Source organism: Falco naumanni, chromosome 3 (assembly GCF_017639655.2).
Source record: "Falco naumanni isolate bFalNau1 chromosome 3, bFalNau1.pat, whole genome shotgun sequence".
Classification (NCBI taxonomy): domain Eukaryota; kingdom Metazoa; phylum Chordata; class Aves; order Falconiformes; family Falconidae; genus Falco; species Falco naumanni.
Window position 1 is genome coordinate 80,537,707 of NC_054056.1, and position 27,413 is coordinate 80,565,119.

The following is a 27,413-nucleotide window of genomic DNA, read 5'->3' on the forward strand; positions in this document are numbered from 1 at the left end:
TTCCTTCATTTTTGGATGAGACATAAACTCTTCGATACCAAGATTCCACTTCAAGTCATGTCTTAAAATATATTTGTGATCTTTCTCTATTTCTTTATGGAATGAATCTCCTAATTAATTTTTCAATACTCTAAAAAAGGGTTACTACGTTAACTTTAAAAGAGGAAACAGAAGACAGCAAAGGACTCCTCTTCAGTTTGTTTTATCAGTATTTCCTTGGGGGTGGGGTAGGGGTGGGAGAAATCAATCTTTTCACGATCAGAGTAGGTGAGAGAAGAAAAAGGTAAGAGAAACAGCTGAGAAGAACAAAACCCAATTCCTATTGACACTTGACATCCATGCTTTTGGTCTTGACAAATTTATCTAAAAAAATCCATTATCTACATATTTATATCCAACGCATTGATAAGGCACTGCACAACAGTTTGTGCATATGTGGCCTCATTCTTCACCAACAAGGCATTACTATCTTTCAATAGCATTTACCTTAACAATATGTAAAAGAATCATTCATTATTACAAATTTACACAAAAAATTCTTCCTGTACATGATTGTCTCAGTGATGTACCTATTAGTTTAAATTAGACATATTTTAAACTACTCTGTAATGTGCTAAAATCAAAAGTAGTTGCTGTACCATAAGGCAAAGGCTTATAATAGCCTTTAATCCTATTATACATATCCTTATTTATATGATGTCAAAATACAGTCTGTTCATAAATAAGTAAAGATGTACAGAGTACCCTGGGTATGAGAAACCAAAAAGTAAACCTTCTTTACAAGAAAATTACTCCACTGGTATTTTGAAAAATCTCAGTCTTCATTGTGCAATCAAGTTTGCTGTGTTGAAGAAACGGTGTGTGTCACATCGAAGAGTCTAAGAACTACAAAGCATTTACAGGTCCTTTTTTTTTCTTCACAGGTATGAACCTTTTATTTCCTTTTTTTTTTTTCCTCCCCTTCTCTGTTTCTTTTTGGTAGCAAATACGGTAAAGATGAGTTGTTCAAACACTCGCATGGCTTAGTTTCGTTGGACTCACAGTACCGGAGTCAACAGCTGTTCTGAAGAAAAAGACATGCTCCTCCGTTTGCTGAAAGGGCAAGGGTTAAGACCAATTGCAGCTGTACGTCAACATGTTGAAATCACAAAGTTCTGTAGTCCAATGCTGACACAAGACACAGGCATCCTGTCCACGGGCAGAAGGAGACTCTGAGGTTTGAAAGTGCTGCTGAGCTGCTACAAGTACTCTAGTTCCAAGGCATGGTGAAGGGCCATAAGGTCAGAGTGGCTCGAGATCCTCCAAAATGGCATAGCATGCTGAAAGCAGCACAGACAACATGTAAAAATAACCCCAAGCATTCTGGTATTTAGACCCACCCATTATTTTCTGCAAGGACATGGCAACACTCTGAGTGAAAAAGAGCTCCTTAAACCTCAAGCCCTTCACATTTATCTCTGGTTTCTTTTTTGACCCACTGCCCCAGCAGAAATTCCCAACAGCAAATCTATTTACCAACAGGAACAACATCAAATGTGTCAGGAGATCATAAGGAAGGGAAGGATTTCTCATCTCTTTGTAAGGAAAACAGATTTCAGCACATTGCAGAAGGAAACATTATTTCTAGAAAAATTAGGAAAAATAACCTATACATGAAGTATGTGGGTAGTCTGAGGAAGGGAACAGAACCTGATTTAAAAAAAACAACCCAAAATAAAGGAAGTGAAAGTACTATTTACTATCAAAACGAGTTTGTTCCTTGTGGAACTATCCCTGGCAGGTGAGTTAAGAACATAGCCATGGTGATTCAGAATAGTTCATGTGTTGCTCACATCACTTTGAAAGGTATTTTATCCCAGTAGTTTGTATAACATGGTTCATTGTTAGCACTGATCTTAAAACAACTTTTCCATATGGAATAATTTTAAAATAAATACATATTTTTTTCCTATTAGCTGTAATAAAAGCTGTCTGGAGCACAAATATGTTTGCAAAGAGCCTGAATAAACCAAAACCACAAATACCAGAAAAAATCACATATTAGCTCATGCATGAAGGGTAAAAATCTGAATAAGAACTATTTTTATACTCTATACTCTAAACCAGGGATTATAGTGTCAGCAAGAACTTTTGCATAAATAATAATAATAAAAAAAGATAACCAAAACAATCATCCACTTTTGGCAGGAAAATATTCTATAAAACCCACGGGAAAACAGCTTCAATTCAACAATGTTCTGAAGGCTAACATGATCATGTTCACCTTTTAATTGGGTCAGCGTGCGTCCAGGCATCTTTAGGAAGCAAACAACAAGCAATTTATTATCACAATAGCTTCTGATTTCCCCAAACATTTTATCTACAACTTTTCAGACAGGCTTTCTTCATCCCCCTTCAGTACCTCCAGAGTAAAGACCTAATTCTATCGAAGCCAGTGGCAAAACTCCGTCTTCTGATTATCACTTGTATGCTGACCTTTTTTTCATTCAAGTCTTCTGAAATTTTATGTTCAAAAACAATTTTGAAAACAATGTGAAGCTCTCTCCAGCTGCATGTTTACTGCAAGCCCTGTGATTTTATCTTATACTTGTCTCAGAAGGCAAACACCTCAGTGCAGAGCCTGTCATAAATTTGTCTCTAGAAGCTCAGGTAAACATCTGTCAGCGTATAAATAAATATTATTTTTAGAAGAATGCTGATTCAATCCAGATACTGATGTGATGATGAATTGGGTTGAATTTATAGAATAAAGCAGAGATTGTTAGAAGAAACATAACCACGTACGCAGCGGCAACTCCCTCTGAAGTCAAATGGCAACTATTACGGAACAATCAACTGTTGCTCTTTTGAGAGTCAGAGAAGATAATGCTGAATTAATATTAATAAGCTAGACTAAACAGTCACACACAATCAGCAAGGTAGCACTGTAAGGAATCTGGAAAATGCGCACCCTGTGAAGGACAAGTGTTAGCAAGCACAGAGTTGCACAGTTAAGAGGGGCTGCAGAGCGAAGGAGGGGGTGTTGAGCACCCAGTCCCCATGTTTCAGAATAGCTCTAGTCTGCCATTGTGGAAAAAGTGCCCACTAGCAATTGAAGAGTATTTGGTCAGAACCTGGACAATATGTTATTTAGTTCTGTCCAAAAGGAATGTATCCGTCCCCCCTGCCGTCCCCCTGTCGTCCCCCCCAACCCCTCCCCCTTAAATCAGTCCAGGATGTTAATCAAAGCATAGTGAGGTGGAATGACTGGAAGGTCTGCTTCAATATGACACTCCTGATCTGAGTTAAAATGTAATATGGATGCATCAACAGATGCCCACATTCAGATATGCCTAGCTTTAGATCAAAGAAATTTCTTCAGGAAGAAAATAAAATGACCCACAAGGAAGCACCATTGGAAGAGTTTCTGTTCTGTTTCACTTTACTCTAGACTGTTACAAAGCCTTGAGAAACAGCTGACTAAATCTCAGCTTGAAGATAAATGCATGAGCTGCTTCTAGAGAGACAAAACAAACAAAGAAATTCAGAGACAATTGAGACTTTGTTGGAAAAAACACTTATATTTCCAAAACACTTTCACAGATTAATTCTTGCCTTAAGGAAGTGTTAAATGCTGATTATGACATCTACTACTTCTACATCTTCAATCTAGACCGCCACTGTACTGTCTCTATGCTCCACCTGCAACAGAAACTAGACACAATTAATTGCTCAGTCGGTTACAGCTCCACATCCCAGTATCTTCCCTGTTACATTATACAGGTAGTCTGTCCTCTGTGTGCTGCCAGGTCGGACACTGCTGCTTTCCAACTCAAATCTTTCCTAAAGATTCATTTTTTGCACCATGCTCAGGAAATAAACCAGCAAGAGCAAAATGAATAAAAATTTCTAATCATGCTGTTCTCTGGACTCACCAAAAGCTTCGGGACACCTGTCTCTTCTTGAGGCCGAGAGATCTTCCTGACAGCATTTATAACATCTGATAGCAGCATTACCTCAAGGACAAACGGGCACAGGTTTGTGCTTGCAGTAGGTCCATGCAGTGTTTGCCAGCTGAGTGCACTTGGCCAGCAGTGCTCAGCAGTGCTGCCTCTCTTTCTTGCATGGCTGCAATTTCCCTCTTAGAAGCTCCCTGCCAGGTAGGACCTACCTGATCTCCCTGCCAGCCAGCCAGCTCCCTGCTCCTTTTAGTTAGCTTGGCACCAGGCTCTGCCTCAGCCACTGGGTCAGGGAGGTGTAAATAGCATACCTAAGATGTTGGGTGGTGAAGAGTTTGGTGGACACCTGCCTTTGTGTAGTGTCCCCGCAGAAGCCAAGAGTCAATGACATGGACACCCTCCAAGGTCATACAGCAAACTAATGAATAGGGAGAATTGTAGTAATAAATTCTTGGCTTCTAGCTCCCACTTCATGCAGCTCCAGCATTATACTGCTTCCCTAGTAACAACCTCAGCATCACAGAGCGTACACACACCAGGCAGCTAGGGCAGTTAAAGACCCTGATTGATTTAACAGAAGGTTTAGCTTCTGCTAAATCAAATCACAGAGATTCTTGCTAGATGTCCACATGCAATATCAAGTTTTGGATTACCCTCAGCTGTTTATGGTCAGTTTTTAAACAAAAACTTTAAGTGGTTGTTATTTTGGCTATATCTGTCCACTTCAAACTCAGTTAAGTGTCCTCCTTCCACTGTCTGTGAAAGGCGCATACCTCCGTTTACTCAGTGTAGTTACAGGAGTGAGGTGTGGAACGACTCTGGAGAATGCCATGAAAACAAAGAGGTTTTGTAAACCTCAGGATTATAATTATTTTCAGTTCTCCTGCATATAGGTCAAAAGACCAGCAGCACACTCCCAAGAAATAAAGCACGCCAGGAACGCAGCGGCTGCATGGGGCTGGAATCTGCACTGGCGCTCTGTGCACAGCCAAACGCAGCCAATTCAGATCTCTATCAGCCTGACCCTATGGCACAGCCTTCACAGCTGAGAGGTGGGCAAACAAACCTGACACACATCTATACATAACTATATGTATATGTTTGTGTATGTATATACAGTCTCACACACGTATGTGTACATATATATGCATGTGTGTTCATGGAGCATTTATGGTAATTTTCACCTTATCTAACAAATGACTGTGCAAAACTAAAACATTTAAAGTAACAACTTTACCATTCAAAACTGTATACATTATTCCTGTATTAACATGCCCCATGTATCCACAACTATTCAGCCCTGTCAAAAGTGGCAACACAACCATGAGAAAGAAGCACAATTTTTCTTACCGAATGACTGGGCAAGAGCTTCTTTGTGTATATATATATATATATATATGTATATATACACTAAATATTGCCTTTAGAAAGCCATCCCTGCTGACACTTAGTACACCTCATGTACAACATGTGTCTTGTATTGTAAGCACACTGAAAAATGCTAATATCTCATTTGTTGCAGTGGGAGAACGGATGACAAATGCTAACCGCTAATAAATAGATGGTGTAACTGGATGCATTAGAATCTAATGAAACTACAAGAAAGCTTTTCTTACTGCATATCGGAGGAATATGCTTCTAGCCTGGTAGTAAAAAAATGATTTTGTGTACTACTACAATATCTTCCAAGTCTTTTAAAAAACATGAATTGTTTTGTAGATGATACTTGCTAATAAACATATTTATAAACTTTTTAATGATATTTTGAAACGAAATTTGGTGGCAAAAGTTTGGGTTTGGTGTAAAAAAGCATGAAAAGTGACATTACTAATTTAGTAAATCTAGTAATATCATTAAATAACCTAAAATATTAAGGTATTTTATTTCTGAAATATTTTCATTATTTTTCAGCGCTTCATAAAAGAACAAAACTTCAATTATTTTATTCAATCAAATAAAGCATTTCTATTAATACATGTGCAAAACACTGAAAACTGCAGACTATCCTTCTTCCTTGAATGAATACATATTTATACAAAAACCGTACTCCTGAGATTTGTGACGGATTTGAATAGAAAACTCATCAGTTTCTGTCATCTTTCACAGTATTTTTGTTGTGTTCCTGCCAGATTTGCTAAGCAGTCGTCTTTACTTCCTACCCCAAACCTGACCAGCACAGTGTGACTGTGAGCTTAAAAGTAGCGGCATATTGGATACCCATTTATATTCTATTTATTGCTCCAAAAAGATTTATGATTTTTCCTCCCAATTTCCCTCTGAGGGAGCATGACCATTTTGGAGACACAGGGAGATGCCGATTTGCCCAGGCTCTCCCGAATCACCTGATGTAAAATCCAGCTCCTCACTGCAAAGAGCCTCCTCTTTTGTCTCCTCTCACAAATTAGAAATCCTTTGGAGAATTCTCTAAGTAGAAAAACTCCGGAGCTGGGTTTTTTCTGCCTTATGAATATTTCCCAACTGTGTCTCCGAAGGCAAAGGAAAAGATGAACTCACACAAAAGAAAACAAAATAAAACACAACTAAACAAAACGCCAAGACAAGGGCATCTCTGGTACAAAACCTCAGAAACTGCAAATCGCTGTGTCACTGCAGTGGCACTCACAAGCAGTGGCTCTGACCCACACAGCAGCCACACTGATGCCGGCAGCTGTCCCAAGCACCCTTGGTTCTCACACCCGCTTCTCTCTCCGCTCCTCTCCCTCTTTTCCCAGGGACGCTGATCCGAAGGTAGAAACCTTGGCATAAACCCTGGCATTACAGCCAAGCTGGCTGGTTGCTGAACAGATCCAGAAGGGTACAATTATTCCTCAGTTTGCAATGCAAACATCCCGAGAATTTTAATTGTCTTATATAATACTTTGCTGGAAGTGACAGCTAAACAAAGGTGTTGATACCATGGCTTGTCCCGTGCTACATGAAACGTAAGAGCGTGTGGTTTCCTTAGTGTATTGTATTTATTTTCATCAATCAAAAGAGGCATTTTACGAAAAAACAGTCTGTTCTAAAAATGTTCCTCAAAAGAACAATGATATTTTAAATGGTATTAAAAAGCTTCTGTAACTGAATTTTTACAATAATGACAATAATAAAAGGATTCTAAACGTGACCTTTCTTTTTCCTGTTGTTGTATTGACTCAGGATTTTCTGTGAATGAAGGACTTAAATGAAAAATCTTGTTTCATGATGAAGCAATTGATAAACTGTTTTTAACAAACCTTAACTTTCTTACCTCCTAATCTGGAAGTTCATCTGTTCTTACTAAACAAACACAGAATAAAACACCCTCTCAAATTAAATGGGTTTGAATTTATATGCTCACTTAAAAATACTCATTCTAGTTTACATGTAATCAATCAAATGCTATTTAAAAAAGGATGCACCGTTTATGCTCTAAGTAGTGTAATGAAACTTACATATACTACGGGCTTCACCACAGGCCAAACCCCTTCAGCAAAGGGTTGTGCAAAGGGGTAACACAAAAGCCGTCCCTGCCCTGAGGGTATCACAAAGAGCAACGTGCTGATGGGAAGGAAGGTAGGAAGGAACCAGCTAACAAGGTTCAGGGGATAAGCAAAGCAGTGGGGTGGGTACATCATGGGGCAGTTATGCCACTTTGGATTGATGGGCTTTGGGTGTTTTTGTGGGGATAAATCTTCGCCTGTTTTGTTTTCACACTCTCCAGAGAAGGTCTAGGCTTTTAATGTTTTCTAATACAGGGATATCATTTATTCTTTAGACAGGGGATGCCTCTTTAAACTGAAGCGCAGCATACACTAGGGTGCACTCTCATGTTCACTCCTCTTATTAACCCTAAAAACAACCTGAGGAACAGCAACCAAAAAGGCATCAACTGAGTTGGGAGCAGCTCCTCACACCACAAGGCACTGCGTGTGGTTCTTGCTCTTGCAGGATGTGAGGGCCAAAACTTATGCAGCAAATCCTGCTTTCACAGGTGAAATAGTGGCTTCTTTTTTGGTGGAGTAAGCAGCAGAACAAGAATCACGAAAGGATTTTCCTTAATCAAATTAATAGTTCCTGCAGAGAGGCAGCGCTGCTGGTCTACTTATTGATTTCTCTGGCATTGCTGCAGCAGATAATTTAATCCAGAGTATCTAACAGGCTTTGAATCTGAAAATTCCTTCCACCGAGAAAGAATACACAGAAGTAACAGCACAAAGGAACTTTCTATACTGCTACTCCTCTTAGTGACTGGAAAGGCTTTTTCTTATGCTATTCTGAATCATGTTTCCTGTTGAAAAAAGCGTTGAATTAGATAATGTTACTGCAAGGACTACTCCTGCCATTATCATATACAACACTATTTCACTGAGCAACAGAAAAGGAACAAAGAGAAGAATTTTTTTTTTCCCCAATCTTAAATGCAGCTTTTAAAATGTAATCATTTACAGCGGGAAAACATTTCTCCACAAAGATGAAAGGCATTTCTGAAGGAGAAAGGAGCAAACTGTTCCTGTCAGTCCGCCAAAGGGATATATGAAACTGAGACTCTGCGAAGTGCCAGGACGAGCCGGGAACCTACCCACAACGCTTCGGGGGCACAGAACCCAGATTTCATGAAGCAAAACAAGTCAGTGGTTGTTAAAATGCCATGTGGACTAATTAGTTTCACTGCTCCAATTTAGAAAGTTACAGTGGAAACAGATATAGAAGTACCACGGAGGGTTTCATGGTAAGAAAGCAGCTGTGTGAAAGCAATTTACCTGTAAAAGGAAGCAAGAACAGAAATGCCCATTTTCCTACTCTTTCTCCTATTGTTCAAATAGCCAACACTATGCCTCATTCCTCCAAGTGAACAGTCTGTATCTGGTGTACTTGGGTAGAATAGCAAGGCTAAGAATATTGCCTATTATTAGTCAGTGGGAATAATTGCTTTTTATGGAGCTTACTCCACACTGAGAAAAAAAAAAAAAAAAGAAGTGAATTTTCCCCTTTTTCCCAGAGGAAAGCAAAAAATAATAAAGTCACAGTCAAACAGTATCCTCTGCTCAGTTAACTGAAGTTATGAATGCAGGACAAGTCACAAGTAGTTACCTGAACACAGAATTCAAATTATGGACGCATAAGAAAGCTGAAATCTATGTATACTTGCACCAGTCCTACATGCTATTTCAAGGTGTGACATATACGTATTTCATATAGTCAAATAGCACACTGCCTTTGATCAGTAAGAATCGCCATTTTTTGCTTATATACATAACATCCTATGTGGTATTTTAAGATGCCAATGAAAACAGAACTATTAGTTCTTGGCACAAAAGCTGGGGTCCATTTTCTGGCTCCTTTTTGAAATACATCAAGCATATACAGCTAGCTTAATGTGTCTTCTGGAGAACAGCAGGGCACATCATTATGTACACTTTTATGCAGCTTTCTACTAGATATGGTCAAAACAGATTTCATAAAGCAAAGATACAAAATGCAAACATCAATGCATGCTGTCCCATGTCGAAGAAAAGACAGTCTTGCTTCCAGACGCTTGAAATGAACCCACACTGAAAAAAGGCTATTACCTTTTTTGCACCTTGTTCTTCTTCAACACCATCCCCTATAACAACATACACTACTTTTCTTCCAAATCGTTGAATTATTCGCTCAAAACAACTTTCCTTTCCTGAAACAAAAAGATCAAACTATTCAGGATAGGTGTTGATGGGACAACATAAAATAAATCACTTTTTAGCCTGGATCACCCCAATGCTTTCAATATGTAATTAGACCTATTGGGAGAGAAGAGCCTCTTCTGCAGGATGACATATCAAGGCCGACTGCAGCTTTCCTTCCACCACAGCAGCTGATAGGCAACCTTAAAATCTGCTCCATGAGGTCCTTTAGCACACACGCCATGGTAGACACAGCGTACTAGAGATCCGCAGTATCACCTTTCTTGTATCCTTCCCTAATCTGAGACAGGTTTCAGGGGGAAATTCCCTACCAGGAGAATTCTCTACCAGCTGTTTACAGCCAGTATCCTGAACTGAGCAAATTGATTGAATCTGAGTTGAAATTCTAGCTTTTTCTCCACAACCTGTGACAAGATTAATCACAGCTCCTGAAACAGTAGTATCCTGACTTAGAAGGTCACCCAGAAGATTTAGATTTAAATGCCTGTAATCCAATACATGGGCAAGGTCCTTGATCCTGCACTGGGATCCATTAATGTGGCTCATTACTTCACTGCACAGACCTAAGGAAATGATCCCAGTGCTCCAGTCCTACGTGTAGGCACCGATACTGGGAAGCTTCCGGTACTGGTACTAGGAAGCCAGAAAGAAAGCAAATGCTTACAGTTGAGTTATCTCAGATGTCCCCGTTCTGAAAGACCACTTCAGTCTGGTCATGGTACATGCTTACCAGTGTCTCTACAGCAACCGATGGGAAAAATCATGTTTTTCAAAATAGTTATTTCAGCTACAGAACGGTACCAGCGTAAGAACAAGTAGGCTGGAAACTAAAAAAGGATTTCTAGCTAGCAGAGAAGCCAGACTACTCAATTACATCCTTTAACAGTAGCACCAGGCATTAGAAACCTCCAACATCAACCAGGCTGAAACGGTGCTTGAAAAATAATGAATCATGTCAAGTTACAAAAAGTCATGATTTCTGTGGCAGTCAGTGACTGAATGCAGCTTTCCAAAAAGATCCTCCTGTCCTGCATATATGAAGTCACAAGTGAATATTCATTAAAATGTTTTAATTAAAATGTGTATTTAAAGTATTATAATTCAGTTTTAATTTACTTTAAAGTTATGACAGACAGTACCATAACATTTTTAGCCAAGAAACAGTTTTAAGTCTTTTATGGTAATGCTTTCAAATTTATACATCTCTCAACCAAGTTGTTTTTTTTTTAAAAAAAAAAACACAAAACCAAACAAAAATAACCCACCATTTTTTTCTTGGCCATTTGAGCTTCCTGTATTACATATACTTAAGAACACATGAAAAATATTTTCATGTAGCCCACAATTTTGAGGGAATCTGAGACAAAACAGATATGTCATAATCACGTTAAAAACTATAAGCACCATTGCCATCTGGTCCTATGTACTTCTGCATACTCAGAATAACATCTTTTATATTGAACCAGAAAACAGAAATAAACATTTGCCCGGCTGAAGCTTATTACAGTCAGGATGAATGAACTTAAATAATTACATTCTGCAGCAAAACATTCTTGCTTCTGGTAACTTGTTTACCAAAATTTGCTCCAGAGCCCATGAAAACAAATGGAGCCAGGGCTTATCTTTACAGAATTTTTTCTGCTAATCTGGGCAGGCTTCAGCATTCTGTACTGACAGCCTACTAAAAAGCCTTCTCAACTGCTATAAAGCCTCACAGTTCTGAGAAATTATGACAAAAAAGCAATTATATTTTCTTCTAACGGAGGCTGCATCAGTGTTAACAGAGCTGTATTTAGTTTTCTGTGCTGGATCATGACAAGCATTTGAAAAGCACTTTTAGGATGCTTTACCATGCAAAATGTTTCATGAGATCAGGTATTACTAATCTTCATACTCGCTACAGTGAATGCATGTAAGAAATAAATATAGGCTATAATATCTTTTTATTTAGAACTACAGCTTCAAAAGTATCACAACATTATAAAAATAGCTCACCTATTTTAGTTGCACTGTAAATATTCTCTATGGGAAATACAACCCCTAGTCCATACAACAAGACTTTTGCCAGAGCTGGAATTAGCTGAGTAGTTGTTACAAGAATGTTCACACAGTTTGTCCTGTGGGAGAGAAAACGTAAGTGTTCTTTTTTAACAAAGCAAAACGGAACAAAACAAAACAAAAGAAGGCAAACCTTATCCCTCCCACCAGAACGCCTCACTATTATTATTGCCAGTTACAAAGAAATAATTTTTTTCCACCTTACAGGACAGCAAGGCAGAGTGGCATGGTCAGATCAGATGAAGGAATGAGTAGCAGCTCCTCCAGGTTCAGCATTTTGCCTACCAGACCAGGCGGCCCCTTCTAGATCATCAGCAGACATCCTAGAGTTTCCAAACTACCCCATACTCTTCGTACTCACCTCGAATGAATAAGGGTGAGTGCTTTCAGTGCAAGTGTCAACCAAGAATCTGTCAAAGCTTCAATTTCTGCTCTTAGTTGTAACCAAGCCTCCCTTTTTGCTGGACCAAGAAGACCTGTGGAGTAGATAAGGGCTTGTCTGCACAGAAACTGAGTAATGTTCTGTCATTTTCCTTTGCCTTCGTTAGCTCAGAGACAATTTTCCACACACTGAAAACTAAACAGCTCACTAAACACTACCATGTCAAAAACGGAAGAAACCAAAAGTTCTTTCCTTTTAATACTTCTAATCTATATTTGTTAGATAATCTAGAGTCACTTGCCTCCGACATTATTTTTGTAGGTATTATATATTTCTTTTACTCGTCTGTAGCGGAAAGCCAATTTTCGCATCCAGTCCACTCCTCCGCGCACCCCCGTCGCGAGGCATAAATTCGCACTGGTGGCGGCTGCGGGAAAGCCGTCTGTTCCAAAGTTATAGGTGCTAGTCAGAGATAAGAAAACCTCCAGATTAAGAAAAGCAACAGGCTACTTTCAACCAGCAGCTACTCACTTTGCTGTGCTGCAAAGCCTCAGACAGCTAAAAAGAGAGCGGGCTGCTCTAAGTGTTACAGCAGCTCATCGCTTTCCCGGGAAGGAACTTGCAAAGCAATGTATCTTGTTCAGTTCTCTTGTACCTTAAATCTTGACCGTTGTCATCTGAAGACACGTCATCAATGTGAACCTGGTCACATTCCTAAAGCAAAAGAAAGACTTTATAATTTTCTTGATCTTACAAATCTTGAAAATAAAGCTATAAAAACCTATGAACAAGCTACTCATCAGAGGTATTTTTAATTGTGGAAATCAGTAGATGGCAGTCTTGTTAAAACAACTATTTTACCTACTCCTTGTGCTCATTTTTGAGAATAAAGGCACACCATCATTAGCTACTACTGTTAAATGGCTTTCCAAAAACACATTTTTGTGTTTAGAGAGGAAAGTGGTTAAAAACAATTAGCATATGTGTTCCATAAACGTTCTTGTAGCCTTTCAGGTACCTTAAAACATCATGCTGCTCAAAGCTGATTCAGTCAGTACGTAAGTGTAACTGAAACCAGACATTTTGGTAAATGTAACATATTAGAAAAATTAAACCTGATGCTAACCGCCAATGAAATTATGACCTCTGATTGCTGTTGAGCCACACACCAACACAGCCTGAGGCCAATGTTTCAGAGGAGCATAGATGAAAAATCTGTTCCTAGTTTGCCATTCATTTGAGAGTTGTGAGTTCCCTTCTCTCTCTTTGGTCTTAGTGCATGAAAGCAGCATGCCCAGATGAAGAAAATCCAAACAGAAATAGCCAAATCAAGCCATTTTTCTTCAGTGACTTGTATGCAAAGTAACATAGCACATTCATAATTAGCTTTGTCCATCACTAAATTAAAAATTGTAATGCATATTGTTTATCCACCAAAAAACCATTAGAATATTGCTATTAACAATTTAACTTTTGGCAGGAAAACAAATAAACCTCTGGCACTCTAGATCAATCTCAATTCAATGCTTGAAACAATAACGGATTTCAAATATTTTAATAATTTCATCTTCTCTCTCTTAATGTGAAGTCCTATAACAAATATGATCTATTTTATACATGAAAATACTGCAGTCCTTTATTTTTGTGTTACTGCTTTCCTCTGAACAAATTTTTCTCTCTCCATGGATTTGTGAGGAAGGGAGGGAAGACAGAAGTGGAAAGAAACTCAAACCAGCTGTTCCCTAACAGAATTAAAATCATGACCCTCAACCCTTTTTCTAAAACATCTATTTTCCAGCCAACCCTCTCCCAGCAAGCAGCAAGCTCCAAGGAGGAAAAGACTTTGACCCTGTAACCTTCTCCTCCTCTCCTGAGGTCAACAACCTCAGATAAGAAAAAAGCTGGAGAAGTCTATTTGGCCTCACATGATGGCTGTGGACTCTAGATTTTTTCAAACACAGGTCTACAAAAAATATCTCAGAAACCTTTCAAATGCTTTGAAGAACAAGGTGTGGTCTTTTGCACTTGTACATCATATATTTATTCTTACTGTAATATGTACTCTTTTGTATTTTATACATAGGTAGCTTGTGCTAGAGACAGAGGTAAGAGTGACAAGCAGCACAGGAAAGACAGCACTACATTTGCTCATACTTAACCACCATACAGTGAATTTCCTCCTCAGGCAGACAAAATGTATTAGATGTACAGTCACAGCTGAAACTACAAGTGTGAATGTCTGTTGCCAGGCTTATTGGCTAAAAAAAGCTGGAAGCTTTTTCAGCAAGTTATCAAATTTGCAAAAATAAAGGTTTTTGTTTAAAACTGAAAGTACCTGTCCATCCAAATGCCTACAAAGTTAACAATTCAAATATGAGCCGAGTGTAAACTAATGAAGGGACACCCTCCTCAATCCACCGGTTTCCCATTTTAGTTACTCTTCCATTGCTCAGTGACTTCACAAGCTCTCCATGGATAGAAAACTTAAATTTGAGTTCTCAATGCAGCAGAAAAAAATTATCAAGTCAATAGCCTCTTCCTCCAGCTTGGATACTATGAATGACAACTGGAACAAGTCATTGGAGAAGAAGATTCAAAATAGAAATTGGGGAAATGAAATTTTTTTTTGTTTTTTTAGTAACCACAAAAGTAAAGGAAGGAGTAGAAGCTCATCTTCTTACAGGAGTGGCTGACAGAAGAAATAACAAACTTCTAGAATTAACTCTCTCAGACAGAAGATAGAGCAAGAAGGATGAGACCACTATATCTTAGATCCCACAGCTGGAGAGGACTTAAGGACTTGGAACTTTAACTTACAGTGCAAGGTCTTGGGATCATCACAAGCCCTGGGACATCACAGACATTCTCCCCTTCTGTCTAACTATCTGCTTTGTAGTTAGAAAGTGAGAACTGAAATGATACATTGGAAACAGAAATCATGGTATCGAGAGAAAGAGGGATTTTGGAGACAAAAACCCAGAAAAGAAATCAGAGGCTAAATATCGGTGGGGTAAAGGTATAGAAACACTGTCAAGAAAGCAAGCAAAGTGAAGAAAAGGTCACAAACATCACAAATCTCAGGTGAATGACTGAATATAATGGAGAGAGGTAGTTTCCTTTTTTTGTCAGGAATAAAAGAAGAAAAAAGTCAAGTCAGGAGGGGAATGAAGCAAAATTAAAGCACAAGAGATACACGGTATAATTTGGAAAGGATTAAAGACCAATGTGATTGACACTAAAGGAAAGGTCACAAACAGTGCACCACTGTTTTGTTCCTCTTGAGTGGCAGGACACAGCTTTGAGGCTAAATGAGAGCTTTGGGTGCCAGGTATTTTTTCACACCTATGTAGCTGCCTTGGACTTTGGGCTAATAAGTGATGGATATTCAACCTCTGAACACGAGAAGTAAAAACGCTCATTTAGCAATTGCTCCTTTAGCAGTAAAGTCATTTAGGAATAAAGAAGCCAATTACATGCCCACCATTAATTGGCCTGATCCAACCTTCCTTCAGACCACCTTGCATTTTGTTTTCACCTGCTTGCTTTGTGTGGAGCTTTTTGTTCATGAGCAAAGACCACCTGAGACATGGGTCAGTCCCCTGATTATTGTAAGCAAGCACCCACACATTCAACATCTTAAAACAGCAGTTAACACAATATGCACCACAACCAGGGATATGCTAAAATGAAGTTTGACACTGACCAACAAAGTATGCACTTCCAGCCAGTACGTTTTTGCAAAGATACATTACAATAAAAATACAAAGACTCATAAAATCCTCAAGTACTTCCCAAAAAAGCTTCTGTGATAGGAGCCAACTTAGAGCTAAACAGCCATTCAGAAAAAAGACCCAAAATAATTGTTTTGTTTGCAGGCTTACCATTTCAAACGTGCACAGATACATTTGACACATCTGTAAAATTTTCCTAGGAAATACAGTACTAGTATTCTTCCCTTAATTTCACTGGCAAAATGCTAGCTGAAATTAATATTGAAAGTCCCTGTAGAAACACTATAAATACATGTTATTTATGCAGATGTATTTTATTATGATAGAATCAGTTCAGCAGTCAGCTCCAAAGCAGAATATTAACATTTTTGGATTCTCTTTTAAAATAGGCTAAATTGGCAAGTAAGGAGCAAAATATCCTGTGTCTGATGCATAAAGATTATGCAGCTAGCTGTGTTTTGCTCCTAAAGGTGTTGACCTTGCAACTTTAGTGTATCCAGTTTGAAAGCTTCACGAGGGACTACAAGTGATGACATGTTTGCACTGAAGGTTTGCATTTCAGTCAGACAGGCTGAGATGCAGCTCTGCACTTTGGGATCAATCCCTAGAAAGCAAAATGCACTTGGTATAGTCCAGGGATAATTCTTTCAGAAGGGCAAAGCATCTTAAGATGTCTAAACCCTATTGTCAAACAGGTCGACATGAATTGCACTGATTTTAATGAAACTATTGCCAAAGTGCTTGATTTTTATTTGAAAATGAAAGTTGGACTACTAAAACATAAAGAAATTTTAAAAGACCTTATTCATGGTGCCACACACACATCCTGTGTATGAGGGGCAGACACAGGATCAGACAGGTATTCACAAAGGGTAGTTTAGTCTAGGGAAGCAATGCTGCTCTGTTTCAGACCTCTGCTGCAGATGTCTTGCAGCCGTGGCCAGAAATTATAGGGCAAGTTGGTCAGAAACCTGGATCAGTTGTTTTTTCTTGGTTGGTTTTCTGTGCAGCCAGCATAGTACCTTGATGGCTGCCGTGGGAAATGGCAGAAGAGTGGGGCTGGGTGGTGGCATGGGGACTGGTACTGCTGGCAGCAGCCTGGCAGCAGCTCAAGGCAGCACCCCCTGAGCTATGTCAAGTAAGTGCTACCTGGAAGCTGGACAGGTTTGTTCAAAAGGCTTCATGGAGAATTACATTTTAAGAAAGCACTCAATTAATCTTCTGCAAATTGAAAGAGAAAGTCTTTTCAATTCACGAATAACAGCATGAAAGACAGCAAGCTGTGAAGTGTAGGAGGATTTAAAAGCAAAAGCTATTGTCAAGGGAGAGAAAGGAGACAACTCCTGTGTACCTTTGAAGTGCAAGTTTGGATGAGGGAGGACACTAGATAGGTGATACAAAGCATTAATACCATGTTCAAAGCATGCTCAAAGGTACTGTTAATGGTGATACTGGGGGTTGTCTGTGGACTTACCAATTAGCTTAAGGGAAAATGAGTGTCAGCATGTGTAACACAGCGAAACTACCTCCAGTAAAGTTACTTGTCCATGCTGTCTTTTGCTGTTCTCTTGCACAGCTGGCCTGCATGGATCCATGTGTTCGTGTCCTTTCAGTTGTGATCTTTCAGTGCCACAACTGGTAGCTTAGCTTGAAACAAACCTTGGGCAGCAGCTCAATTAAACCAACAGACATTGCACAGAGTAACTGAGATTTGTTTCTATATTCCCTTCTATCAGATCTGCTTTGGGGCTGGAAGCATCAGCAGATACGTGCTTGCAGGAGCTCCTTAAAACTGCTGCAATCATTTGGTAAGTGAAAATATGTCTCCAGTGAAATACAGTAAGCCAAAGAAAAACAACAATCAAAAATGAATGACTAGATGACTCTAGCCTAAGACTTGTACATGGAAAGCTTGTGTCTTCTCCCTCCTCCATTCCCAAAGCATTTGCTAACTCCTTCCTCTTAACTTTTCCTCCTTCTCTTTTCTGCTTTTGTATGACTAGCCAAAAACTCTCAGAGATGCTCCACAGTCATCATTCACAGCTCTTAAAATGCCTGGACCTATGCAGTCTTCTGGAATCATTCCTTTAAACTAATTTAGGATCTTTATAAAAATTCATATGCAAAGCATTAAGTTATGGTAGAAATGTTCTGCAAATATTTATATTACTTTGCTCCTTCACTACCACCCGTCAAGTTCTGCAATTCTGCCATAATTATGTAAAATATGCCTCAGTACTCGATTTACTGTAGGAAAATTAACAATAATAATAATAATAAAAAAAAGAGATTAAGGCTGTTACAAGAATTCCTGTTATCTGTGCCAGTACTACATGCCAAGTGCCAAATGGAGTGACGTTATGGCTAGCATGCTGATCCTCTACATTTCTGTGTTACAAAACTAACAAAAATAAATCTAATAATTCTGCTGTCTTTGAATAAATGCTGAGTGTAAGATAACTCTGGACAAGTTTGCACATTATGAAAAGGAGTAACATGAATAATATTATGAACATAACCTCAGCGCATGCAAAGTATTACAGCCCAAAATCTGCTGATTATAGCTAAAATACATTTCCACATTTGGTTAATCTTAATTTACCATGAGAAAACTAACACCACGCTGTCAACTAATTGTTTCAATGCCTTAGTCTGCAAAGTCAAACAAGGGAGGGAAAAAAACCCCAATCAACAACCACCCTTCAGAACAAGCTATTTTCATTTTGCCTTTACATCAGTGTGCCCATTGAGACAGCCTGGAAGCTGGCCAACTGGCAGGAAATGATTGCTGGGATTCTCTGTTCCTCTCATATCTGTCATTACGCAATTATATCCACTGCTTCATTTTCCCTACTGAACAGTAGAAAAATTTGGTCATGTACATGTGAGAACAGATCTGGCATAACAAGTTAAAGCTGCAATCATTTATAAATGTGATGTATCTGAAAAAAAACATAATTAAAAACCAAAAATTCCTCAAGCATACACTGCTGTTTTTAATGCAGCTTTTTATGACAGCAGTACCTCTGTCTATGTCTTTTCCAGAAATAAGGTATATATATCCTTTAAGATATATACCTGTTCAGATTATTAGCTGCTCCACAAATAACTCATCACTTCTGTAAGCCATCCATGCTTCTTCAAGAAACACGGGCTTACTGATTGTCAGAGAACGCTTTTGCAAGCAGTAATTGCATATTCCAAAGTTAGTTTGTGAATGACCATTTTTAATTACCCATCTGTTGGTTTCTACACCTTTTTTACTTACAGTTGTGATTACCTTCCTGCAAAATAAAAAGCTGATTGCTTCCACTGCCTCTCTTCTAATTTTAGAAAAATAACATGCAAAGATCCCAACATTATTTAAGAGCAGTCATTAAACTTGACAAGTAGATCTCTGTTTTTCACTTGACTAGAAGGATAACAAAATCTCTTAGTATACATACAAGTCAGAACACTGACATTATATAGAACAACAACACATCTATATCCTGTGCGTCTAAGTATGTACAAGTTTGGCCTGTGCCAAATGCTCCTCTACTGTACTTCCGTACTTGCTAAATATACAAAAACCCCTGCACTTCCTTTCAAGCTGAGGCAATAAAGCCTGAAGGGCTGAACTTCCTAACCCATCATTGCGGAGCGCCTGTTAACGTACAGCACAAATCCATGTGAAAAAGCAGAGACTACGGTTCGCAGGTTCTCAACACTGGCACTCAATTGGCAGGACCTGTCATCTCTGTCTAGCCTGCACTTTGTGACCCTAACATTTTCTCTTCTTTCCCACCACAATTATTCAGCGCTGAAGAAAAAAGGTGCAGATTACCTGTGGGTCAGGCACAGGATATGAAGAACAAAGAGAGTTCTTGAAATCCACTTCATTCTGTCTGACAATTTGTGGATGAACAGTCAAGGAATTAAATCAGGCTGTAAAGGCTTTCAAAACACTCCCATTTTAAACTTAAAGACTATAAAGAGAAGCTTATATTGTTAAAAAAAAATCACAGCAAAAAGCCAAACCCTACTTTTTACTGTTAAAATAGCACATCAAAACAAACAAAAAAAAAGTTTAAGGTCATTAGCTATATGAACTGTTAGGTATAATAAACACTGAAGAGTAAGAACTGAAATTATTTAACAAACTCATTTTCATAGCCAATGACTTTGGAGTGCTCTCCTTCACCAAACATGTAGCCCTTTTAGAGCACATAATGGATGCCATTCTTTTCTAATAGAAAAAGTGATTAAAATCCTATTTTGCTTATTCACACAAACAAGTGCATTTGGATTAAATATGATACTCCTAAAGTAAACAGTGTTTGTTGCAAAATAAATACAGATCTTATTCTGCAAGCTGTGTTTATTGAAGTAGCTACACTAAAATCAAGGTTTACATTTTCATTTCAGCTGCACCTTATAACTGGAAGAATCCAATTTAAAATAAAACATGATGTAAAGAAATATCTATACAGCAACTGTAACATGCCAGTTACACTCCCACAGCAAAAGAAAACTCTGTTTTCTTAACTTCATAAGTGTCATGAAGTGAATAACTGATAGTGTCTTGGTATGTATTACTCAATACACTGAAATCTTTCTGTGGAAAAGGAAAACCAAAATGTAGTCATACCTCTAGCAGAGGGTCAGCAGAGCTCAAGGCAATCACAATAAGTGCAGTCCTCCAAACCCCAGAGCTTTCTCACTTGCTTTACGGTGTAGATTTGTTGTTTGCATTCCAGTTCAGAGATACTCCCTATCGTTCCGAACATGCTCATTACACTCTAGTTGTTCAGACAAGATAAAATGTAAAACTATTCTATTTCTGTAATGTATGATCTTACTCAGGGAAGTGTTTTAGAGTGCCTCCCTAACAATCAGATCTGATAAAATAATTTCCTACTCTATTTCTTTATATTTTGCAGGAAAAAGAAGGGAAGCCGAGGGTGTCAAAGAAAGAATTTTACCCATAGGTAGAAACAGCTCAATATGACTCAAGTTTATCTGTTTAAAGAGTCTGTGTCACTCCTGGAAACGACAGTGTTAAGTTCAAAATGTCAACTTCACTTTATTTTAAAAGGTCAGTGCTTCACATTGTAAATACCTTCTTTACAACATGATTCATGTTATCTGTGAATATACACTTTTGTAAAAAGAAAAAAATTCTATGACTAATGAAAGCCAGTGAAAATAAAATATGAATGTGTTTAAAGAAGTAACAAAAGCCATGAACTTGGTCAGCACATAATGAATTAGTCCCAAATGTATAAACTTGAAAGTATACTTTTAGGAACATATACATCTTACTGAAACTATATGCTAAAGGTTGTTCCAATATATTTAAATTTTAAACAATTTCAAAATTAAACTCATGAAAAGAATGATTTTTCCATAAAGGCCTGAAAACAATATCTCATGTGAACCATGAGAGGTTCACATGGAAATTTTCACAAGATGGAAGCCATCTTTTTCAGTCCAGTGTGAGCAATTCATTTATACTTGCTGTGCCTCGGTGCTGTTGATGACCTCCTAAATGCATGTGTTTAAATGAAAGCTACAATGCTATGGGCTAGCAAGTCTCCCACCCTCATAATTATTTGTTAAGTGGCCAAAGACTGGGATTAAAGTTCTTGTTTCTAACCTTGCCAGCGCAGACAGCTAAAACGTTTACTCTTATAGGCAGCCTGAAGACCTTCATGCAACACCTGGCATTTTTCTCCCTCCTTTTCTTTCCCCCCTCAATGTTGCAGGGCAGATGTTGACCCCTACGCTGCTGCTCAGTGGCAGAAATAGGGCATGAGTTTAGGCACTGCTGCCTTGCCCAGCTGGAGCAGAGGATGACTGTCTGCTTCACCAGAGCTCTAGGAGTGCCAGCGGGCTAGGCAAGAGTTTTTGTGCCACCTTGCAGCCTTAAATTTATAGAGAAAGGTAGAAGCAACAAGAAGTTAAATAAAGTGATAAAGTGATGCTATGAGCTTGGTAAGCTCCCATGTATTTCAGCTGAGCTGTACATGTGCAAAGATCACTCTATTTGATTTTCTTGAGAAAGGAAGTCAGGGTCTATTTTCAGTGGCACCTCCTATGAAGGTACTCATCATTGGCCACATGAAAGAAGTGGTTAATAGTTGCATAAGCCTATAGGAATGATCTTCCCAAGTAAGCTAAGGAGGTACTTGTTATTCTTTGTAGCTCTAACACTCATGAACCACGGCAGCACATTCCACAGCAGCCAGGCATCATGCATTTTGGATAGGTCGAAGCTTTTAGTTGGGTTTCGCACACACCAGCAAAGCTACAGTTCCGCCTATGAATGAAGACTTTGTTTCACATTTCTGTTCATTTACCTACAGCTACATGTAGTCTAATTTATTCTCACATTCATGAAGTAGAACTTCACGAGCTTTCTGCAAGTCACCCATGGTTGTAGTATTACGTAGACGAGAAACTATTTCCACTTATTCCCTCATACACTTATCAGGGAAAATTCCTTACCATGATTTGTATTTCCTTTTCTTTCTTTCCTTCCTGCTTGCAGCAGAACTGAGCTGTTCCTGGATTGCTATCGTGGAAAACTAAATGCAAATAGATGGGCTTTGTGCCTCATTCTGAATGTGCTAAGATAACTGATGTGATGCCTGCTGGAAGGCAGTCCACAATTGTCAACAGGTTTGTTAGAAAATGAACTCTCCTACTCTTCATAGGACTTAACCTTAAAAATTAGGTTTACATCTACAAATAAATGCAGTGCTGTACAAAAAAAACCCAACAACCAACCAACAAACAAACAACTCTACTGAAGCTTTTGGAATAATGACATTCGGCTTCCCAGGGACTCCGTTGCTGAAGGTGGACTATCAAAAGTTGAATCACAGGCTCCTCTTCAAGCATACCTAGCCACCACCTGGTCTGGAGTTTCCCAATATAGACATTATGAACATCAGGAGAGATGAACTCTTATTTCAACCAAATGAGAAAAAAACATTTTTTAATAGATATTCAAAATATCTATAAATAAAATATCTAAAAATATATAAGTTCCTGGATGACTGTACTCTGGTTGACCAGAGATCAGTTCAGCTGCCATCTTTATGGTATTTAGGGGTGGGAAGGTGATAATTCAGCTAGCTCTGTCTGAAGTTTTCCTCTCCTGGCAACCATCTCTTGTATCTCAGCAGCAATAAGGCTTATTCAACAGCCTTTCCTGTAATTGCTTATTTTTTTGAGTTTGATGGCCCAGAAATCTATTTTCAATATGTTCTACAGTCCTTTCTATCTGTTTTTGTAATAAGTGACTACAGTTGTTTCTTATTCAATATCCAGCTAACCAAGCAGGAAGTAAAGGGCCAAAGGTTTGCTAAGACTTTCCAGGATCCATCTTCCATTCACAGCCAAATCAGACTAACTCTGCCAAAATCAGACAGGTGCCTCAAGGAAAACAGCTATTTCTCACACCAGCAGAACCAGATCTAGCAGTCTGGACATGGACTTCTGTCCATCGTTCATTGCTAAGTGAAGGTCATCTGGCAAAACCCATCACTTCATGAAAAGCTGGACTGATATTCTCAATTATATTATTCTCAGTTATTATATTACCAGCAATACATATTTACATAACCAACATGAATGATTACATTCACAATCACGAAGAGCTGATTCTGCTAATCAGCTGCATCTTTATCACACTTTTGAAAACTATTTTCAGACAAAACCTATCTCTTTCATAGATTGGTTTTAAAATATTTCTAGTGAAGAAATATTTCTTAGAATATTAAAGAATGCACATGCTATTTTCCTGGTTTGAGAGAATGTGAAAGGTAACATTCTTAAGAAATTTATTTCCTTTGGCGTTATCTTAGCCAATATTTACATTTGGGTCAGTAACTTTTGGGTCTGTGAACCCACCCTTTTACCTTCAGAGAGGTTAACCTCTACCTATCAACAACACTGTTGCTCTGGACTGGATATTTCACACACACACACCCCGACACTGACACAGCCAGCTTGATTTTCTTTCTTGCTGATACATCAGTGGTGATCCCAGCACTACAAAGGAAATCCATACTATAATGTACATCGAGGTCTTGCAATGCTCTGAACCAAGTTTGCAAATGAAATGTTTTAAATAGAACTGGAGTAATTGTGCACGAGGAAAACAAAGAGCAGGAAGCACCTAAAGCTGGCATGTTTACCTCTTAAACAGTTGCTACCTATTGTTTTTTTAAAAAAATCCCAACCAAAACTGTAACAAAATGCTCCATCCTCCAACAACTAACTTTATGAATGATTGAATAATTAAAACACATAAAGTTGTTGTACAGTTTGGGAAGAATCATTAATTCTATGAAACTCTACTCCTCATCTCAAATGGCAGATAATACCAGCTCTAACCACCGTACTGCAGACTTAATCAACAGTTTAATCTTCTAAGCATTCTGAAAGTTTATCACAAACCAAACCTAAATGCAGTAACTGTTAATACCAAGTTCATTCATATTTTAATGCATTCTCCATCACACTTTCCTTCTAATAGTATTATTTAACAAACATAAAGAAGTAAAAAATAGACAAATGATACTAAGAAAGAATATACATTATAAATATTATAATTAATAATTATAGAATAATATTAAAATCTAATCCAAGAAGAAAATACTTCTTTTTCCTGAATTATTTTAATTCATACCCACCAATAGTTTATTTTGCCTCAAGGAAAATGGTATAACAGCAGTAATTTGACTGATTTCTGAAGCATTATTTCACACCCCTGCAACTGAAAGCCTAGACGTCTCACTTGCTTTATGGACAAGAGAAATGGGAACTATTAAACCACATATACAATCACAAGTAACCTGTTTTGGAACAGCAGTATTTAGAAGAGCAAGACTCTGATTTACTGTTGTTCTGATTTCTTCTTTTTCAATGGGCTACCCCATCATTTTGTAAACATAATTTGTCACCAACACCAGCCAGAGTTCTCTGTAACTACTTTTTGCCTTTCTTTCAGATCTGTTATCCCTGCTGAGAGAATCTACTAAAGAAGAATTTTTCATACTGACACCAACTGTAGTCTTGCTGTGAATAACCACATTCCCATAAAAATCATTCCATTTATTGCAAAGTTGTTGGCAGACCATAGGAATAATAGTCAACTCAGGAAACCTTTTATCCTCAAATCACATAACTTAACCCTTTGCATGACCATATGAAGGTTATACATAAAAGTTGTATCACCATACTGCTGATTTAATACTTTAGTAAAAGGATTTTTGTTGTTGGCAAGTTTTTAAAATTATTTTTTCACAGTACTTCTTTTAACTAAAAAGAAAAGAAGAAAAAGACTGAATTAAAATCCATCAAGCAGTATTCAGGTTTTTTTCCTACTAGATAATGTTGTATTTAAAATTACAGACTCTTTCCCAATACATGAAATAATACAATAGCATAGATGCCTGAGTGTGGGTAAGATTATAAACTAAAAATTTACAGTCATACAAAACTTTTTTCCTCTCTATTTTTCCTGCCTTTCTAGGTAAGGAAAGATACATGAATTTACAATATAATGCAACAATTAGAAAAAACCCTGTTTGCTTAAAGAATTTTTGTGGAAGACACTTCTGTTAGTCATTATATTTGCTTTGCTAAACACCAAACTAGTCAAGATTAGATTCAGGAAAGAGACATTACTTTTGTTAGTCAGTCCTCTTGACAGTTGGGGAGTCAGAGGTTGCTCGTATTCAAATTTCTGTCTGAATTTATTAAAGTGATGGAACAAAAAAAAGTCGGTGTATGTTTTTGCCGTCTTTTTTTTTTCTGTTCATCAACCCTTATTTGTAGGCAATTATGGCTTGATTTATGCTTTATTCATTTGACCAAGGCTGTAATGAGACTTTGGGGCTTGTAAACACACCTTTAAGAAAAAATATACACATTTTGTTCCAATAAATTAATTGAAATATTTGACTTGTGTTTTTAAACTTTTCAGTCTGAGAAAGTCTTAGAAAACCTCTTACTTGAGTTGTAACTGCTGCTACAATTAGCTCTCCTCCCTGCCTACCAACGTTAGGGAAGGCGTTATTCCCCTGTGTATCCATACCTCACATTCACAATGTGAGTTACACAAATAGGCAGAAGAAAAAGAGGAGATCTGTCAACCAATTGAAGTGATTTTCCACAGTTCAGAAAGGACTTTTTGCTTAGATATAGCTGGTCTTTCCTGTGGCAACAGTATTTCAGCTGAGTTCAGTACTCATGTCAGCAGTCTGTACTCTGCTGTCAGTGAACACGTGAGAACTATCACCTCCCAACTGCAGGTAACGTTTAGAAAGTACCTGGACTGCCCTGTTCCGACTGGACAAGGATGTTGGGAAAAAAACCCAAACAAATACTCCATTCCTACAATACCTCATTGTTTCTTTTGCTAAACTTTTCCTTTACATTTTTTAAAATCCTCATTAAGTCCTCATGTTTTAACAGCACACATTAAGATCACTTTAGTCCACTATAGAATACCCAGCTTCTTGACCATATCTAAAGACAAATTTTAAAAATGCAATTAATAGCAGTCACGCTTTAAAATGCAGAAAAATAAAAGTGATACTGCAATGAGTAAAGGGAATAATCCCCTCCCCCTTTCTTTACAGTTTCATTAGACCATTGAACTGGATGAAATTCAGATAGAGGCCTTATTGTAACCACACTGAAACAGTAGAAATCTCCTGAGACCGTGAAACTCAAACATTTTGGGAACCAACTTTAAGTACTCCTTTCGTGCTTTTAAAAGAAAATGAATGAAAGACACTTCTTAATTCTTCTCTCTGTAGCAACATTTTAATATAATTCCTACAAAAAAGCCAGCACAAACAGTTCTGTTTAAAATACATGCGTATGCATATTTTCTTAAAATTTAAACTACAATCATAGCACTCACATGTAACCACACCAGCAGAGACTGCATGATGGCTCTTAAGATACCAGACAACCTGTAAATAACATTGTAAATTCGTGCTAAAATTAAACCTATGCTGAAAAGGTTGATATAAACTACCTACCACGCATATCACTAAGATGCTGATGTTGTGGTTTCAAATCTTTGTACTTATGTGAGAATTGGCTAATGTGCTCTCTTCCTGCAAAATGCCATGTAAGGATGACACTTAGTTTCTCCTAGCTTTCCTAAAATAAAAGTACATAATTTGCAGAGACCAATCCACTTAAAACACCAACCTGAATAATGCAAATCTGAGATTTGTGGTTTAAGATGATACCCAAATCAACAAAGAGATATTTTTTTTTAAAAGGTGACTATGATGGTCTCTCCAGTTAATCATTTGGGGTTTGCACTGGAAAAGTCCAGTGAGGAAAAAAACATGGTTTGCCTCAAAGTGGTGGAATCAGCACAAAATAACTGCATTACGTGAACAGAAAGGGTGGCCTGGGAAAGATATTTGAGTGTAAATTAATGTTGATCTTAGCTGGAATAACATGCACTCTTCAGCACTTGCAGCTGCACCAGGGACTTGACTGGCTGTATGAGATTTTACACATCTGTCAACTTAATCAGAGACCAAAACACAAAATCTGCTGCTCAAGAATGTTATTGGAATTTGTGAAACTTTTTTGATTTTTAGGTTATAAACTAATAATG

The 27,413-nt window shown here is 38.0% G+C and overlaps 1 protein-coding gene across 9 annotated transcripts in view; it reads right to left on the reverse strand.

Annotated features, from left to right (window-relative positions):
• Positions 1-900: 900 nt before the first annotated feature.
• EYA1 (EYA transcriptional coactivator and phosphatase 1) overlaps positions 901-27,413 on the reverse strand; it is an 86,339-nt gene continuing 59,826 nt past the window's right edge. For all 9 annotated transcript variants that reach the window (XM_040588631.1, XM_040588630.1, XM_040588629.1 and 6 more), the window contains 6 exons: positions 12,697-12,755; positions 12,343-12,503; positions 12,021-12,135; positions 11,597-11,718; positions 9,491-9,591; positions 901-1,319 (listed from right to left, as the gene is read on the reverse strand). In XM_040588631.1, the coding sequence (XP_040444565.1) occupies positions 1,239-1,319; positions 9,491-9,591; positions 11,597-11,718; positions 12,021-12,135; positions 12,343-12,503; positions 12,697-12,755 (639 nt within the window). In that variant the 3' untranslated portion in view covers positions 901-1,238. The remainder of the gene's footprint in view (positions 1,320-9,490; positions 9,592-11,596; positions 11,719-12,020; positions 12,136-12,342; positions 12,504-12,696; positions 12,756-27,413) is intronic.